This window comes from Scardinius erythrophthalmus, assembly GCF_964197995.2.
Source record: "Scardinius erythrophthalmus genome assembly, chromosome: 1".
Taxonomy (NCBI): Eukaryota; Metazoa; Chordata; class Actinopteri; order Cypriniformes; family Leuciscidae; genus Scardinius; species Scardinius erythrophthalmus.
In genome coordinates, this window is record NC_138221.1 from 47,660,846 (window position 1) to 47,679,100 (window position 18,255).

The following is an 18,255-nucleotide window of genomic DNA, read 5'->3' on the forward strand; positions in this document are numbered from 1 at the left end:
AAACACATGATGCAAAGAAGGGCAAAATAGCCAGGAAAACTTTTACAGGAAAATACCGTTTAATAAAATCAAATTAACAAAATGTGTACTTTATAATAAATAAAGAAAATCTACTATGATACATTTTTTATCCTAACAATTCTAATGCCTCCCACGTTAAAGCATTGAGCAAAAAAATTTAAATAGAGGCATAATTTTAACATGAACAAAGCTTAGTTTAAATGAAAACAAAAATGCCCTTCTTTGGTTAATATTTTCTCTTTCATGTTTGCAGGGAGTGAACCCCTGTGGGCTCATTATTACAGAGAATGCATGCTTAAAAATGCATGTTTGACTTCAGTCCAGACACAGCATGATCTCTCCAAAGCTGCTTAGAAAGTAGCCATGTTGAAATGTCTTATTAGTCAAATCATCATCTATGCCAGTGAGAAAATTGTGGCCTGTGATGAATATTTTCCCAATATCTTGTTCTAATATAGATATTTGATGTGTAAGGATTACTCATTCCATCCTGTGACTTCATAGAAGAGAGCTTTTATCAGGCGAGATTCATATGTGACAGTGTTCTTGCCAATGTGCATGCGGTCCTCCTCCAGAGGCTGCTCTATGATGGCAGGCACATCTTTACCGTACACTAGAGGGGAGGGTTAAAAAAGTAATTAGTCCCATGGAGAATCTCAGGATTGAAAATTAATTAGCATCTCAGCTTTCAAAAAACAGCATTTCATCCCCTGATTTAAACAATCAAAACAACAGTGAACTCATAATCACTGGATTAGATTTTGATGCTTTCAGTATTACAGGAGGATTATAGCTTTGCGCTGGCACAGTCCAGCTACATTTGAATACAGAACCTGTTTTAGAGGTAGGGGAGATTAGTATAATGTGTTATTCGGTACAAATATACAATGATTTAAGTAAAATTTGACTTTGAACGGTAGTTGTGCTTTGTTTCAATTGCAACACAGGGGTGGGACGGATGAAACATAACAGTTTAAACGGCAAATTTTCATCTAATGCTTATTTTTGTGAACAATACCTGACAAGTAACTTATGTACATATTGTTACAAACATATTTTGTCATTTATTTTAATTTAAAGGTTCATATTAACCATTTTTGTTATGTCGCCCAATAAACAATAGGCGATAAGCCTATGCTCATTTTGTAATCTTTCTAATGGGCTATTTTGACGAAGATAGACAAATCCATTCACAATTAATTTCCCTACATTTCTTCCTTGAGTCATATTGAGTGTTTGCTAGTTGAATAGCCTGTTATTATGAAGAAAACGAGGTCAACCAGAAGACGATAAATGAAATTTATTGAAGATTGGACAATTGATGATTATTACAGAGATAGGATGTGTTGCGTAATTGAAAATTAATTTGCATTAAAAGAAACACAAGTCTAGAAACAGTATATGATTCTATGAACAGTATAGGCTTTGACCAGGTTTAACGGGAAGGATGCGCGGTCGGGACGGTCCCGACAGCGCCTCCTGTCATTTAAACCTCTTTTGCCCTTAAACTAAAAAACTCTGATATTGCACACTTAAGGGTGTGTTGCAGTACTAATACACCTGCCGTATTATCATTACAATGGCACATGAAACAATAAATCAAACTTGTCATTCAAAAAAAAAAGTACCGCGCGAAAGAATTCACTTACCGCACTCAAAAACAGCTTTGCGGCACGACGTAAGGGAAGAAATGTTTTTGCGGGTATGGTAGGCATTGTGTGCTGTATGTGCTAACGAAATTTGACGTACATGACGCGAGTGGTTTTCAAGGAAATCTCAAGTGTTTCATCCGTCCCGCGTTTCAATCGTCCCGGCTCTCCCCTACTATCTGTGGGATCAGACCACTTCTTTAGAGGAAATACTTACATTCACAGTGCTCAAGGAACTGAATGCACTCTTGCACCACTGGATCCCTGAGCATGATCATGTGTTTGGCCATGTTTTCCAGTAGTGAGAGAAAACATCTCTTAGCATAGAACCACGTGTCTGTTCCAAGCTAAAAACACAGGACGTCATTGTCATCCCAAGCACAAATAATTATATATTATCACATGGCAATCACATCAGTAAAAACAGAAAACATCGGTTGAACTTGAGGCTAAAGACCTTGTCACCCTAAGAAATTCAACATGTTTAGAAAGCATCTAACCAAACATGATTTTTTGGGGGGGATTTAAATGTACATAGTCAGTACAGACTCCTGGGTGACAGGAGACCAAAGGCAGAGATGGGGTGCAAAAGGAAGTGCAGTAGCAATCCAGTGTTGTACATCTGCTACAGTGTCATGAGAGCGAGAATGCTGAGGTCTTTGAGTAACACTGTTTATGCAGCTGGATACAGTCAAGACCTCTTCAATAGATATTTGTGAATACACAAAAATAACATGTTGAGGATGGTAACTGAGCTAGACTGAGAGAAATACAGCAAGTAAGGAAAATGAAAGTTTATGTGCTGTCTGAACACACTAAAAATGGGTTTTATTAAAAACATTCAATTAAATATTGATTACCTTTTTGTTGTATGGCTCAAGACTCTTTATGACACGAGAAATACCAAAGTCATAGTTCCCTTTAGCACAGTACAAAGTCCTGTAAGAAATGATGTATTATAAGTATTACAGATAATCATTCTAATATGCTGTTATAAATGTTGATAACAGCTGCTTAATGTTTTTGTGGAAACTGTGATCTTTGTTTTCAGGATTATTTGATGAATAAAAAGTTCAATTTGAAATAGAAATCCTATCTTTTTTAACTGTGTCCTTTGATCAATTTAATGCATCTCTCTGTCTAAAGTATTCATTTTCTTTAATAAAAAAAAAAAAAAAAGATACTGACCACAAACTTTTAAACAGTAGCGTAATTTACACAGACTGTTCTCATAATGTCATTGGTTTATAATGAAATTTCAGAAAGAAAAAGTAAAGTGAAAAATAGTACCTGTACACACTGGATTAGATATAAAATGTTATTATGGGTTGATTTAACAATTATGTAAAAATATTGTACGTACCCGATTACAAGGTTTACAATACACAGATGAAATACTTTTTTGTCTGGCTCTTCATAAGAGATCTGCTCCTCTTCTTTCTCTATCTTCCTCATCAGTTCCTCTGCCTGTACACACACAGAGGTGGACCAGAAGGTTAAAATTAAATTAAATTAAAAAAAAAAAACACAGAAAGATAAAAATATGATGAAACAAGGCTGCTCCAATTAGTATCAATATTTATATTGAAATAAGATTAAAATTTTTACCTCTTCATTTTGGCTGGTCATGATGTATGACACACACAGGTTAGCAAGAACAATCGCACTAACGTTAAGGATCTACGGGACAAAATGTGCCAATCAATTTCAAGGATTCTAATAACAGACACTCTTTAAAAAAAAAAAAAAAAGAAGAAACATCATGCTGCAAACTCCATGCAGTCACACAGCAAGACTCCAAGAGTCACAGATCGTTTTACCGAGGGTTTTGTTTTGCAGGGACACTCTTGAATGTTACACTGTTCCAGCTAGCGAGCAGAGGAGCAAAGAACATGTTTTTATTTTTTAAAGGTTTAGATTTGTTATATAATTGTCTGCTGTGCCAAGTACTTCAACATAGAAATGTGACCCACCATCACAGGAAATCTTATCCACAATAAATCCATGAGTCATCAAAGATGAACTACATGTCTTCAGATCCCTCTTGAGTTCAGTGTTACCATCTTATTTTAATTTGTTTAAAAACACATCTGGATCCCACTGTTTATGCTAAATACTGCTGGTTGTTTTTTAATGACCAATCCAAATACAGATATTTGCAGATATACACATAACTGATGAAATGTCACTAATTTTACACAATATTTACTGATTTATGTTAAATATATGTATATAAGAAAAGGGAACAATCTGTTTTCAAACTAGATTCTTACTAAATTATACTTCTGATTTTCTAAATTACCGTACTACAGAGTGCAGACTTTCTGAGGACTGACTTTATTTCGTAAGTTACCATTCTTATTTTCATCTAAAAGAAAAGCACATTCAGCAACATCATACTTACATTATCATAATGCTTCTTAACGATGGGCTCATAGAAACCAATGGCTTCTTTATATTTGTTATCTTGCATGAAGAGCACATGAGCAACATTAAGTTTCCAAGTATCATGCTCATTGCAGAACTCCAGTGACTTGTGGAAGATTTTTTCCACCATGCTGTAGTTCTCGCGGTTCCAGTAGATTTTGGCCTGTGCCATTAGCACAGGAATGTACCTTAAAAAAAAAGTTACGAAAAACACTGAAACGTATTTATATACAGTGACCATTTTACATTCATTTACATAAATGAAGTAAGGAACAGAAATCTAAGAATGAAGCTTTAGTAATCTCTTCTTATGAAAGTTGCTTTGGATAAAAGCATCTAAACGCATAAATATAAATTAATCTTAAGTTTACCTCTCAAGAACCTCGTCATAGTCTTGGACATATTTTTTTAAGGATTCGTCATCCCGATTATGCCTTGCTTCCTGCACCTTAAAGGAAAGAGATTTTAGTTTCTAAATTCGAATTAGCCTTCTCAGTGTCAGACACGTTGATTTAATGGTGTATTCAGGGAGTAATATTTGACACAAGCAGACATAAATACTGTGAACTCTTATAAGGGAAAATGCCAAGCTGTAACCTGTTTTGTAACCTTGCGTAGTTGCTCAGTCAGTTTTCCAGCAATTTCATCAAATTTTCGGAAAGCCTACATCACATACAAAGTTAAATTCATTAAAAAAAACAAAAAACAAATGCTCACTAGGTACTTGCCAACTCAGAAAACTCTGCAAAAGATCACTTACTTCCTCAGGTGCTGTCTGGCATGTGATCATGGCATCCAAGAACTCATAGAGGTACTATAAAGGAGAATACAAAAATGAGCCCAATAGTCTTGACGCGAGTTCGGACCGATGAATGAGGCAGCTCTGTAATTATCACCTGGTGTGTTATTACTTGCAAATGCCATATGGCCACATGAATGAATGTAGATGTTATTAATGGAATGACTATCTGGGCTAATAAAAAGTAGAGACTTGTTTCTACATGATTGCATTTTCTAATTCTAAAATTGCTAACTGTGCACATACAACAGAGCTGATGGGAAATAAAATTGCTACGAAATAATTTCTGCTTTACCGGTGTGAGAAACGTGTAAGTGAGATGAGCATTTTCAGCCAAGACATCTGCGGCAAGGTCAAAGTACTATAGATGGAAAAAGCAAAGAAATCTCACTTCTTGAAAGAAAAATACATTTCTATAATACTTTAAAGCTGAGTTGCATAATTTCTATGCCACTAACCAACTGGTTTCCTGAACACTCATCAATGAAGTACGCTCACCTCATATTTACAGTAAAGCAATAATAAATTGCCGAAAGTGATAGGAGGGAAGGGGTTTTGCTGAAGGAGAAAAGCAAGTTTCTCAAAACCCTCTGTGGGCTTGGTGTCAATGTTCATTAGGGCCTGGTTGTGAAGAGTGACTGGATCCAGCTCCTAAATGTAAAAAAAGAGATACAAACAATGATCATCATTTCTATGGTTGACAGACTTCCAAAATAAAAGCATTTCTTACACATAGAAAGAGACAAAAAGAGCAAAATAAGGATAACTGCTATTGACATAAATTAGCTTTAATGGTAAACCATCACAGTGACATTCTGGTACACTAGAGGGCAGCATATGTTCGCTTGTGCATTTCTCAAAAAAGATATGCATGAAGAGTTATTTTTCAACAAACTAACAGTGAAATTACACTGTATTATTGTTAGTTCAATCCAAAATTCTATATCTTTCTATATAGGATCTCTTTCAATGAAATAGCATAACCATGTGAATATTGTATAGCATTTGCGCTGGTGCATTCCTTGCGCTAGTCCTAGCTACAGATGTAGTGTTTAAAAATATCTGTCCTACAGGAAGAAACAGTGTATTTAATGAGTGCTTATGTAAGATGGATCACTGTTTGGACTCATTAACTTTTTGGTGCCAGCACAAACTAGCACAAAAACATGTCCCTACAGCCCACCATCATTCCAGCCAGCAGGTGTGAGCTTACCAGCTCTCACAATACAAACCCCTGCAGAAAAGGATTAAACCTGCACCGGAATCACAATAACAGCAAATTCCCAGTGCATAACTCCAGACAATCTTCTAAGAATTTGGAAAAATTAAACTTATATTGTGCTATTCAAGTAAAACTGACTTGGTTGTTTTCTTTCTTCTGAAATGGGCGGCACATGGTCTGTCAATATAGGATAAAAGTTCTGCAAGTGTGCATGTGAACTGGCATGCCTATGACATTGATTCACAAGAAGCTATCCTGCAAGAGTGAGCACGCTCAGATCAAACAGCATAACTAATGAAGAAAATATTCTCTTGACAGGCATCTCATCTTATCCGGCAGCCTTTGTTTTCGGCATTGCTACAGAAATGAGAAGAACTAAATCACCTGGAAATATACTGTAATAAAACAGTAATGTGCTATGAATACATTAATAGGTGCTTTTGGTGGTCAGATTACAATCGGACAGCACTTGAATGCATTTAAAGTCAAGTATAAATCAGATTGTGTGTGAATCACTGATTTTAATTGACGGAGTATAAATGCCACACGGTATAATAAATGCAAATGCATTTTGATTAAAGCAATATCTAATGATCACGTTGATTAAATATCACATAATGAGGTGGCGCTACAAACAATAATGATCCATCACTTTGACGGACTAGGTTGTACACTTTTTCATCATGCTCTATTTTTATCAGTCTTTAAAGAGCTTTTGCAGCTTCTTCTCTTTTTATTCTGCTTGCAAAGTATGAATAAGTCAACAGACACTGAGGTCTTGCAATCTGCTCACCCAATTTAATGAACAATATTCCATAAATTATTTCACTCGACTACACTTAAAATCTAAAATTTCTCTCCCCAAATCCTCGCTCACGTTTCCCTCATGATCTGTTTTTTTGCAGAAGCACTTTAAAATGTACCCTTTTCCTTTTTCTTCTGATCTAATCCCTATTAGCATCCTTTACTTTTTAGCGGGACAGCACAATAGACCAGATACTTTGTGAAAAAAAATACTGTTTTACTGTAAACCATTTCGCTTTTAAAAATTCTGTAAATGGCAGAAAACATGGTAAATGCAACCTCTGATGCAATATGTAAGTGCTGTTTTCCTAAATAATGGATGAGTGCGAACAGACACATTTGAATGCAGTTCTGCTAAACAATATCCAGAAACTATCCGGATAGGAAATGCACGCGAATGCCAAGTGTCAAGGGGGCAAAGTGTTACCACAGAGGTGACATTTTTAGTACCTCTTCTGATCTGGGGGGCATGTCAGTCAGTGCTTCTTGTGCTGCAGCATCTGCAAAAATATTTAGAGATAAGAGGCCAGTATCACTGAATTACATTCACTGAAGTTCAATAGTAGTAACTGCTAGAGTAAGCAGTCAAAACAGAGCACTGTATCACCCCATGCTAAATTTTGCACAAAGGCACTGAGCAAAACACTGAATCCTGGGAGGATCCATTCATTATTCGAATGGATTTGCGGTTTATTATACACTATGAATAAATAGAGTGCACATCAAAAAGTATATGATAGGAAGGCGCCAAAGTGAAACATCATGTCGGATGGTTTATCTATACTTACAGTTCTTCAGCTGGTATTCAATAGCTGCTTTCAGATTAAAGGCTTCAATCAAAGCGGTTTCATGCAGGACAAGGGTGTTGCCGACACTCCTTACATCAATGCCTTCTGTTGTCATTCCAATACTGAGTTCTATAGACATAAGAATCATTCACTGAAATGAACTGTATAACATCGCACATCTTAAAAGATTTTCTGTTACACATACCTGGATGCTCTCTGATTCCACGTTCAATAATTTCCGCAATATATTTGAGTGCTGAAGCGTACTGCTTTAAACTGTAGTAACAGAGTGCTATATTGTATGCCAGATCTGTAATAGAAAAAAACAATCAGACATAGTCCAGCACAGCTAGTTTTAGAAAACATCAGTGTGTCAAAAGTTCTCCATACCGCATTCATTTCCATAAAAATCAAAATTACTACCTTTACGCAGTGTGGTCAACCAGTCAATGTTATGTTTTGCTACTCTTGGCAAAAGAAATTGCTGGGAGAAACCAGTTTGTGCGTTTGTGTGTTTTGTCTATTAAGCTCCTGCATGTAGACACCACAAACACACACAGTTATAATTCAACGGAACCAGTGCTAAAGAAGCTCATGCTCACCTGGCTGGTAGCCCAATACGTTCATGGAGGACATAAACTTTTTGCAAGCCTCTTCATACTCGCCCTCCTTATAAAGCAAACATCCGAGATCCACATCGTAGTCTGGATCATCCTGAGGCAACTGCTCAACCAGAGTCTGGAGAAGCAATACCAAATATTCCAACAAAATAAACAGTCGTTCATGTGGTCAGATGGTGATTCATTTTCCACATGGAAGAAGGAGAGGGTTTGGAATGGAATGAGGGTTAAAAAAATGATGGAACAAAGAAAGATGTTACCTTTGCTCCCGAAAAATCTTCCTCTCCATATTTAATGGCAGCTTGCAGTTTGATCATCTGTTTAGAAAAAGGATGAATAATGTTTTTTATTTTTTTTAATATTATTATTTTTAAAAGGGATACAATGTGACATGTTATGATCTTCACAGTAAACAAAAAAGAACTGTTATTTTAACTGCCACCACTGTTTAAAAATGTGGGGACGGTAAGATTTTTAAAATGTTTTTAAAAATAAGCCCCTTATGCTCACCAAGGCTGCATTTATTAAAAAACTGTGGTTTCTCCTCTGATCTTTACAGATGCTGAGCTTCTTTGTGACTTTAATCACTCATGATGAATCTTCTAACATTTATTATAAAATGCTAAATTTACCATAAAAATCTAGGATACCTTGTAGGAATCCCAGAACTGCGGAGAGCTCCTCAAAATAAGGCACCAAAAATAAACAATTAAAAAATGAACAAAAACCTCTTTTTGTGACAACTGCAGTTTCGAGATAAATTAAATGGTCGCATCTACAAATTTGATGCAACAAGCAACAGCAAAACAGGTTTAAGGTTATTTGCAGATGGGTGTGTTACCTTAGTATGACTAGCTGTGCTGTCTAAGAGAAATGTAGCCTTCATGGCCTCTGGGAATGCGCACGCTCCATATAGAGACTGGGCGTAGTAAAGTTTGTAGTCTTCCACCTCTGGGTGAAGCTGTGTCAGCTGTTCATAACACTCTGCTGCATTAGTGAAGTCCTGCATGTGATAGTAGCAGTAGCCTAGGAGAGACAGAGCAGCCCTGGACTGGACATAAACAGAGATTGTCAGATCAAATATCAATATACTATGGATATATAAAGGAATATATATATATATATATATATATATATATATATATATATATATATATATATATATATATATATATATGTGGTAAGGTCTCCTTAACAAAAGAGAGCACAACTGGAAGCAAAGGACGTTTGATTCAATGTAAAGAATGAGTCCAGTTTGACTCCTGCAACTTACTTTAGTGTGTTTCTGATGTTCTTTGCTCAGAATATGAATTGCGTCTCCATATCGCCCTTCTTTGATCTTATAAAGAAAGAAATAAGGATTAGTAAAAAGCCAATAATTTCGATAAAACGACACACGCTTCGCTAAAAGCAAGCAAATAGCTTAAGAGAACAGTAGCAGGTCGCTTAACTAAGCTAGCCTGTTAGCTTGAGCAGCTAACTGCTAAGTTAATCACTGACCATTTTGTACACGGTGGCCGTGTATTCGCCGTCTTTAATCGTTGTTAGCGGCATTATCGAACACAATCGCTACATGTAAAGTTAGCTTTATCCCATAAACAAAAACGTCAAGATTAATAAAGTTAAAGATGCAGCCTTCTGTGTTTTCAGAGACACGACGCAACCGTGCTGTCGCTTAGCAACCGTTTCAAAAACGGATGTGACATATTCATATCATTATTCTGCAGAGGCTGAAAGACAATGTGCTAACATACAACATTGGAATATGCTGTACATTTCTTCATTTTATATAGCCTATAGGCTATAAACAATTAAACACAAACAAAACTTATATACAAACAGAATATGCCAGCTTCTGTGGCATTTTTCATGTGTTAACAATTTATTTTTTGCTAAAAGCTCTCAAACTATATTTCCATACAGACTTTTAAAATGAAAGAGGCTCCCTTTATAAATCTCTACTTAAAAAATAATAATAACGTGTCAGGCTACAAAACGGCAGCAAACAAACATAAATAAGAGCAAAAAAGGTGCAGTAGCCTACAATTTTTCTTTTTGTATTATTTCACATATATGGCAATGACAGAACACACTCTTAAAGTGCATGCTAACTTTCTAAGCGCAGAAGTCACAAATAAGCAAACAAATCCTTACAGAACTATTTGAACCTCAAGGGAGAGTTTTGACATTCAAACCATAGTGGCTTGCTCGTACAAGCCAAGTGTTTGGAAAAGATGTGTGTGATGAGGGAATGTTTTAAAACAGGAGGGAGTGTTTTTCAGTCTTGGGACAGACTGGTGCAGCTACCCAGACACAGAACTGCTGGGGCACTTGAAAAGAGCACACATCTTCCCAAACTCTCTGACTGGTAAGTAAACATGGGTATTTAGACCAGGACAATTCTATAATTCCAAGAATCTAGACTGTTTTGGCTCTTCGTATCAGTTTAAAAAATGTTAAATGCATTTTATATATTCATATATATATATATATATATATATATATATATATATATATATATATATATATATATATATATATATATATATTTATTTATTTATTTATTTAATATATATATATATATATATATATATATATATATATTGTTTATTTATTTTTTATTCTATTTTTACATGTACATTGTTTTATAAAATGTAGCTTTCTTACAGACCATGAAGAAAATTGCATGCATAGCTATCAAGCAAGTCTGCACAGATTGTGCCCTGAAACCAAATACAGTGTTTATGCACCAATATTATTTTTAGGATTAAGATTAATAGTGAGTTTAGCACAGGACTTGATTTATCTCTCAGTAAACATACATCATCTGCTTAGTAGATTAGTGGAAAAGACCTGGGCAGTCATTTCAACATTTTCTTGGGGAAGAAATTTGCTTTCACATAATCTTTTTTTTGCTGTTGTTGTAGGCTACTTGTGCAGGGAACATCAAGAACTAGGATGAGTTTCATAGTGAAACTATTGTTCCTGACCATGACCGTGGTCATAGTCTGTGGTCAGAGGAGACGCATTGCAAAAGAGGAGTGGAACTACCGAGACGGCTGTGAGCGGATGTCTTTTTGTTTAATAAAACCCATACTGCTTAATTTATGCATTTATATGTTTTGCTTCTATGCTATAAAGTGTGGTTTCACAATTTTTTGGTTCATATGAACCTAAAAAAGACCGCTAGATAATATTACTGCTGTTTCGTCTGATAAAAAATGTAAACTATATTGCTGTTCGGTTCCTCAGCTGAGAAAGTTAACATGCGAGGAGTAGCAAATCTGACTCAAGTGCTTGATGATTGGAGGTTTGACATCCTGAACCAAGTTAAAGGACTCCTGCAGAACGACCATCAGTCATTGCTGCCTGACTACTCCAGGTAGACTTTCATGAGGTTCAATGTGTTACATCAAACTCTCAGATTCAGGCATTCTTTCTTTCCACAGACGGAAAACAGCAGGAACACAACATTGTTATTTTGGTATCTGCAGTTATGCTAAAATGTGGACTGTGTTCTTTTTTAGAGCTGAACATTTCATTATACTGGAAACTAGCTAAATATTTTATGTGCTTAATGTGGAACTTCCTGGCTCCTTATGGTTTGGAAACTATTCACCTTCATATTCCTCAAAGTACTTTTCCAACCAGCGACTGTGCTATAGTGTTATTGCTTCTCATATTTCTTTCTCTCTTTAACTCCACATAGGATCCAACCTCTCTCTGAGGCGCTAGACGACTTGTACAAGGAGTTCAATGCCCTGAAAACTCATCTTGGTGAGCTGACCGAGAAGTTTGGACCACTGGAAACCTTTATCGATGAACTGAAGACAGAGAGGGCCAGCGCGAGCGCAGCACCTGCTAACCCGGTGCGCAGACGGGTCATTAAGAAGATGCCTGTTGTCTCCTAAAAAGCTCTGTGCTTGAGTAGAGCTGGATCTCTCTTAACAGCAAACGACTATCATATAGATTCGTTTCGCAGTCTTTCTTTGAGCTTCTCACTCTTTTGGCATCTTGTTGCTGTATGTTGCTGGGAAACAGGTAATAAACACTATGCTGAACTGAATGTCCCTCTATGTGGTTTATCTGAAAGCAGCAATTTAAAATGTGACAGCCTGCTCATAATTAACGTTGCAAAAAAACACAGCTGTTACCACGGGACTTATTTTTAGAATACTTCTATTACTCCTAATCAAAAAGAAACAAATATATGCATTTGTTATTCAGCACAAGAGTATTACATTTCATTGACTTTAATCTGTAGTTGGAATTAGTCTGTATGAGTATATTCAAATATGCATGACTGTCAGTGAAGTGATATGTGCATTTGCAGCTCTCAAAATGATCAATGACTCATGCAGGTATAAACTGATTATGTACAAGCTAAGAACTTTCAGGAACAAAATAAATTTTGTTTTTCCCATTGTGTATTAATGCTTATAATCTGATGAGCATGGTAATTAGATGCTTAATATCTCTTGACTCATATTTGCCATCTCATGTAAGCTATAATAAATTCAGTCTGTTGCATTCACTCCTAAGTTTCGGTGTGTTAGCTAACTTTTGACATATCTATCTATCTATCTATCTATCTATCTATCTATCTATCTATCTATCTATCTATCTATCTATCTATCTATCTATCTATCTATCTATCTATCTATCTATCTATCTATCTATCTATCTATCTATCATCTATCTATCTATCATCCATCCATCTATCTATCCATCCATCCATCCAAGCATGAATTAAGACCAGGCAGCATTAGACAAAAGGTAAATGTTCCTATTTGACACTGTTTATAACATCCTTTATAACCAGTGACTTAATTACTATAATTCAAAATGTACCCCCTCATTACAACACGTATACAAATAAGAGTCAGTGCTATCATTTATTGACTCTGTCACAGTTTTAATCAGAGCTCCATACTCAACAGCAGAACTGCATATACAGAGGCCTATACAAGTACACATTTGAACATCAAAGCCAGATCATGTTTTTCATTGCATAGATCAAAAATGATCAAAACTCAAATCAAATAGAGTAGTTTTGTTTTTTCTTATATAACACAAAGACATTATTTCATTCGTTAGGTGTGTCTAAAGTGTCCAAATACATTTTATGGCCCTATATACTATACACAGGGCCTCATTTATGAAACGATTTATGTAAATTGTTCATAAAACCATGCTTATGTAAATTGTTACATTTAATTCTGCTTGAGTTTCACAGACCAAAGACTGTGATGCTTAAATGTGACCACCAGGAGGAAATACAGTGTTGTGTCTCTCTGTGGGTATTAAAATGTGGTTAGGACACTGTGGCCATGAAGTCATGTACAGCTAAAATAATCCAAGTAATTCCAGAGTTACCATACCACATCTTTTATGTCCGTTATATATGTCCAAAAGGAACAACACCAATGGACAACGTCAGCAAAATATATTAAAATAGCTGTACACTTGATGACAAAGACATATCATAAATCATAAATCTCAGAAGGAAGTCTCTTAGATCTTTGAAAATTTATGAAGCATCTCACTCAAAGGAGGGCAGAAAAATGGTTACACAGCCCTACATTGTATAATCATCTCTTATTCCCATAAGTATCTTGAGCTGTAAATTCATTTTCATGACTGTAATCCATCACTGGTGAAATGGAATCTGAAAGTTATTAAAAGTCTTGTGTGACTGTATCAAGTACCTTTGTTGGTTGCTTCTCAACATTAAAGCATTATCTTGCAGTGTACCACACATACTGTAGCACACAGACTAACAAAAATCTGGACATAGTTTAATTTTTTTTTTTTTAAATCCAGTCATTTATTCACTCTCATGTCATTCCAACTCTGTATGATGTCTTTCTGTAGAAAATAAATTAAGATGTTAAGAAGGATGTTCATGCTCTTTTCCATACAATAATAGTAGATGGGGACTAGGGCTTTCAAGCATCAACAATGACAAAAAGTGGCACAAAATCACAATAAAAGTAGTCCATTTGTTTTGCATGTAGTAAAGCAAGTCATATGGGTTTGGAACAACATGACGTTGAGTAAATAATGGTATTTTGAGGGCACTATCTCTTAGAATGGCCTTGTAATAAGTCTGACTGTAGATAATCAGTTTATCAGAAAGCATTTCATATTAGAGATGTTTTAGTGAATTTTCCTCAGAGATGCAAATAACAATGAAACACAAGATATGTAAGACAAATTGCCCTGGAAATAACCATACTAAGGAGCAGTGGTCCTCAATGCACCTTAAAAATCTGAGTTTTTTGTCTTACTCTTATAATTGCTTTTTGTAGATCAAAGGCTTTATTATTATTACATTGTATTTGCAAACAGTCAAATGCACATGGTAAATTTAGATATGATAAGCCTCATAAAATACGAACCTGTGATCACTTTTGATTTAAAGTGACAATGTGTAGCTTTTTAGGTATTTTATTATCTAAAATCAATATTTTTATTCATAAATATGTCCTCAATGGTGTACAAATACCTCTGCCAATGATCAGACTAATCCTCGTAAACGAAGAATTTATTATCTTTATATACATGGGACGGGTAGGTCCACGGAGGCTTCCATGTAGTTCCGCCATCTTGAAAAACTATAATAGCAGAGAGGGACAAAAAGTTCTAGGCCAACGCGTTTCCACAACGCGTTTTCGTTCAGAGCCAGCGTCATGTGACTGAAGCCAGCAGAAGCGGAGGCACAGAGCAGTGAGAGGCGTCACTGCCCCGGCAAGTTTAAAAGGCTGCACTGCACGGTTATTTATAATGGAGGATCATACAAATGCTGAGTCACAGGATAAGGAGTCGTCGAAAAAGTCCAAAATAGACCGTAAAAGGAAACGTGACCGGAGATTACAATAAACAAGGGTTAATGTCGGGATAGCTAATGCAGGAGAAAGCTTTCAAAAGAGACGCTGAATTGCCTGCTTTCTTCTCGACAGGTAAGTCAATGTAACGGTCTTAATTACAAGCTTTTTTTCATTGCTTGGTTGTGTACTTTATTATATAGACAGTAGAACATTTATAGTTAAACGTTAAACAGGCTCTTTGACGAATAGCAGCTATTGAGTAAAGTAGAGAAGGCCCAAAAAACAAGTTTTGTTTGTTCAAAACTGTAACATTTGTTTGTTCGTTGTGTCAAGTTGCAGTTTGTTTGAAATAACAAACCTGTTCACCAAGGAAAACTCGATGAAGTGCTATTATAAGACATCCTGTCATAGCTTTTTGGTACATAACGGCTACCGTAGATGCAACACGCATTTGAAAAAGCGAGGCGCTGGAGAGCACTTTTCGTTTGAATGCAAAATACAATTTCACCGCTAGATGGGAGAAAATCCCACATAATGTCCCTTTAAGACTGAAAAAAAAAAAAAAAAAAAAAAAAAAACTTTCAAACCAGGGTCAAAGCAAGGCATTTTGATCATTTTGAACATTTATAAATTATATGGCTTGTACACTTGGAAAGCCTTTAACCTTGAGTCATGGACCACTTACTTCATGCAAGTCTCATAGTTCTGGGAAAATGTCCATAAGGGGCATCTTTTATTGATTTCTCACTCATTTACAGAGCGCAATTGTAAAATTGAGATGGCGATTTTAAGTTGGGAAGGACAGTGACTGCACTGGAATGATAAAGTTCCACATTTATTAGTTTCTGTTGAGCTCTCTAGTTTAATTCAAGGCCAGTGCCCAGACATAGCACTTAAAAAAGCACCTCCTACTGCAAGCTAAGTGAACTACAATGTATTCTTGAAAGATCTCTGGGGACTGACTGAGGGTATTTGGTATTACTGTCATAAATCCATAATAGATTCATATTGGATATATGGCAGCAATGTAGTTATGATTTCAAGAAGCTATCAAGTAGAGAAATCAATGCGTTTGATATCATAAATTCATACCAAATTTAAATAATATTTTAACATAATGAATTTCAATCAAGTAAAATAGTTTTACAGAGGGATTCCACCAATTAGTTTTGGATCTCAATTTAATTTTTGTGACAAAGTACAAAGTTAAATTAATTTAAGAAGGTAAAGTTCAACTAAATGTTCTTTGCTTCTCACATTTAATGCATTAGGCAAAATAAATGCGTATTGCACAAGTATACGACTGTAAAAATAGCTTTGCAAAGTAAGCATTACGAAATAAAGTGTGTAAATACATTTATATTGTTCTATAGTATTTTTATAGAACAAGGATTTGTCCCTACTCTGTCTTTTTATACACCAAGGACTAAAAAGGATGGAGATCCCTGTTATATATTTCAAACTATTCAGCACAGTTTTTCTCTGTTTACCTCATGAAGAGAAGCTACATGCCGTTCTTGGAAAATCTTCTTGTAAGTGGTGTTGTCCTTTCTTGGACATCTTTATGTAACGGTCATACAGTCAACCCCCATGAGAGAGGGCACATAAAAAGCAGCGACAGACACGCTTTAAGTCTTGACTGAGTTCCAATCAAAGTGCACATCTTGACCAAAGATTTAACAAGCTCTTGGAGACTGAGAAGTTAATCCAAAGATATTGGAGTTCTTACAACTATAGACGCTGCCAAGACGACACAATCTCAAGAATAATGTTATTCATTTCCGGGTTCAACACCAAAGCAACAAACTGCAATAACCTCGACCTAAAAGGCCAAATCAAGAGCATTATTAGATTTTAACATCCATTTGAATGAGGAAAATGGATTATTTAAAGAAATGCCTGGACAAACATTCAACATTTCTGGCATCTGGGTTTGTGAGCATTTTGATTTTAATTGTGCAGTGCATCATTCTTGGTATTTGTGCCAGTCGGACTTACTGTGACCCTATACAGAAGCTAAGAATGGTCTATTTACTGTTCACTGAAAGACTGGCAGAGCGTATAGCTGAATCTGAATGTAGAAATATAGATAAATTGAAAACATAAATATGGTTTTACTTCCTGTCATTGAACTTATGTAAGATATTTAACTCAGAACCACTAAAATGAAGATAATTCTATAAGCTTGTTCTGTCATGCCATATGCTTTGGGCCACATAACTGTATGTTACTAAAAAGAGTCCAAACATATAGGATTTGACATGCAATAGCTCAGGATTTCATCGTTATTTAATTTGAAAGGATCCGTAAAATCCTTAGCTACTGTATAGTAAAGCAAAAACAAAAAAAAAACAGACAAACAAAGATTGCATTTGATGATTTTTATGTAATATGTCACAGCACAGATGTTTAATGGGACATCAAACAGTACCAGCTTTTATATGAAAAGAAAATATCGTATGGTAGACAGACATGACAGATTAAAATACAAGTAAAATACCAGATGTAAAAGTTACAAGAAAATTTAAAAGTACTACTTTTTTCAATATTGTAAACACAATATTATACTGTAAGTTACTTTGTCTATTTTTGCTTCGCCAACAAAAAACAGATCCTAAGGAAAATTCCAAATGAATCAGTTTTCAGTTCATTTTTTTCTGAAAGATTCAGTTGAGTGAATGATTCAATGACTCGTTTATTAAGACGCTGACATTCAATTGTTTCGTTTCTGAATTAATCAGTCGGTTAACAAGTTGGTTGATGATTCTCACTCATAAAGACAGTCACTTGTCACCATCATTTGGTGTTACGAGAGCAAGTCAGTAAAATCTCCACCACTTCAAACAATTCAAAAAGTAATAGCCTATACACAGTATTTCATTTATACAGTTTAAACAAATGTACAACATTGTAGCATTAAAGTCCCTGTGAATCGGAGAGCCCGATCTCACGGGAAAACGTACAAATTCTACGAGGTGGATTTTTGCAAAATCGTACATATTTTACGAATTGCCCAATTCGTATGAATTCATACGAATGACCTACCCCTGACCCTGCCCCTAAACCTACCCATCACGTGGGTTTAGACAAATCGT

General features: G+C 35.5%; 2 protein-coding genes across 2 annotated transcripts; one reads left to right on the plus strand and one right to left on the minus strand.

Annotated features, from left to right (window-relative positions):
• Nucleotides 1–37: 37 nt before the first annotated feature.
• ift70 (intraflagellar transport 70) lies at nucleotides 38–10,026 on the minus strand. Its single transcript, XM_081371865.1, has 19 exons — nucleotides 9,831–10,026; nucleotides 9,604–9,669; nucleotides 9,172–9,381; nucleotides 8,591–8,647; nucleotides 8,313–8,448; nucleotides 7,916–8,020; nucleotides 7,711–7,839; nucleotides 7,373–7,422; nucleotides 5,395–5,547; nucleotides 5,192–5,257; nucleotides 4,858–4,911; nucleotides 4,695–4,760; nucleotides 4,469–4,545; nucleotides 4,075–4,285; nucleotides 3,279–3,350; nucleotides 3,034–3,137; nucleotides 2,531–2,609; nucleotides 1,888–2,017; nucleotides 38–634 (listed from the first exon to the last, which is right to left on the minus strand). The coding sequence occupies exons 1-19, from the start codon at nucleotides 9,882–9,884 to the stop codon at nucleotides 498–500; spliced, it is 1,956 nt and encodes a 651-aa protein (XP_081227991.1). The 5' UTR covers nucleotides 9,885–10,026; the 3' UTR covers nucleotides 38–497.
• Nucleotides 10,027–10,601: 575 nt separating this feature from the next.
• On the plus strand, nucleotides 10,602–12,864 carry LOC308694371 (uncharacterized protein). Its single transcript, XM_081371876.1, has 4 exons — nucleotides 10,602–10,698; nucleotides 11,258–11,391; nucleotides 11,583–11,712; nucleotides 12,040–12,864. Exons 2-4 carry the CDS (start codon nucleotides 11,289–11,291, stop codon nucleotides 12,239–12,241), a joined length of 435 nt encoding a protein of 144 aa, XP_081228002.1. The 5' UTR covers nucleotides 10,602–10,698; nucleotides 11,258–11,288; the 3' UTR covers nucleotides 12,242–12,864.
• The last annotated feature ends 5,391 nt before the right edge of the window (nucleotides 12,865–18,255 follow it).

Bases quoted from the DNA above. Each gene is read 5' to 3' on its own strand.
- LOC308694371 (XM_081371876.1), top strand. From the start codon at position 11,289: ATGAGTTTCATAGTGAAACTATTGTTCCTGACCATGACCGTGGTCATA. The intron at 11,392-11,582 runs GTGAGCGGATGT...TCGGTTCCTCAG, and splicing joins GTGGAACTACCGAGACGGCT to CTGAGAAAGTTAACATGCGA. The intron at 11,713-12,039 runs GTAGACTTTCAT...AACTCCACATAG, and splicing joins TTGCTGCCTGACTACTCCAG to GATCCAACCTCTCTCTGAGG.
- ift70 (XM_081371865.1), bottom strand. From the start codon at position 9,884: ATGCCGCTAACAACGATTAAAGACGGCGAATACACGGCCACCGTGTAC. The intron at 9,382-9,603 runs GTAAGTTGCAGG...GTTTATGTCCAG, and splicing joins AACATCAGAAACACACTAAA to TCCAGGGCTGCTCTGTCTCT. The intron at 2,610-3,033 runs GTACGTACAATA...CATTTCTTACAG, and splicing joins ATTGTAAACCTTGTAATCGG to GACTTTGTACTGTGCTAAAG.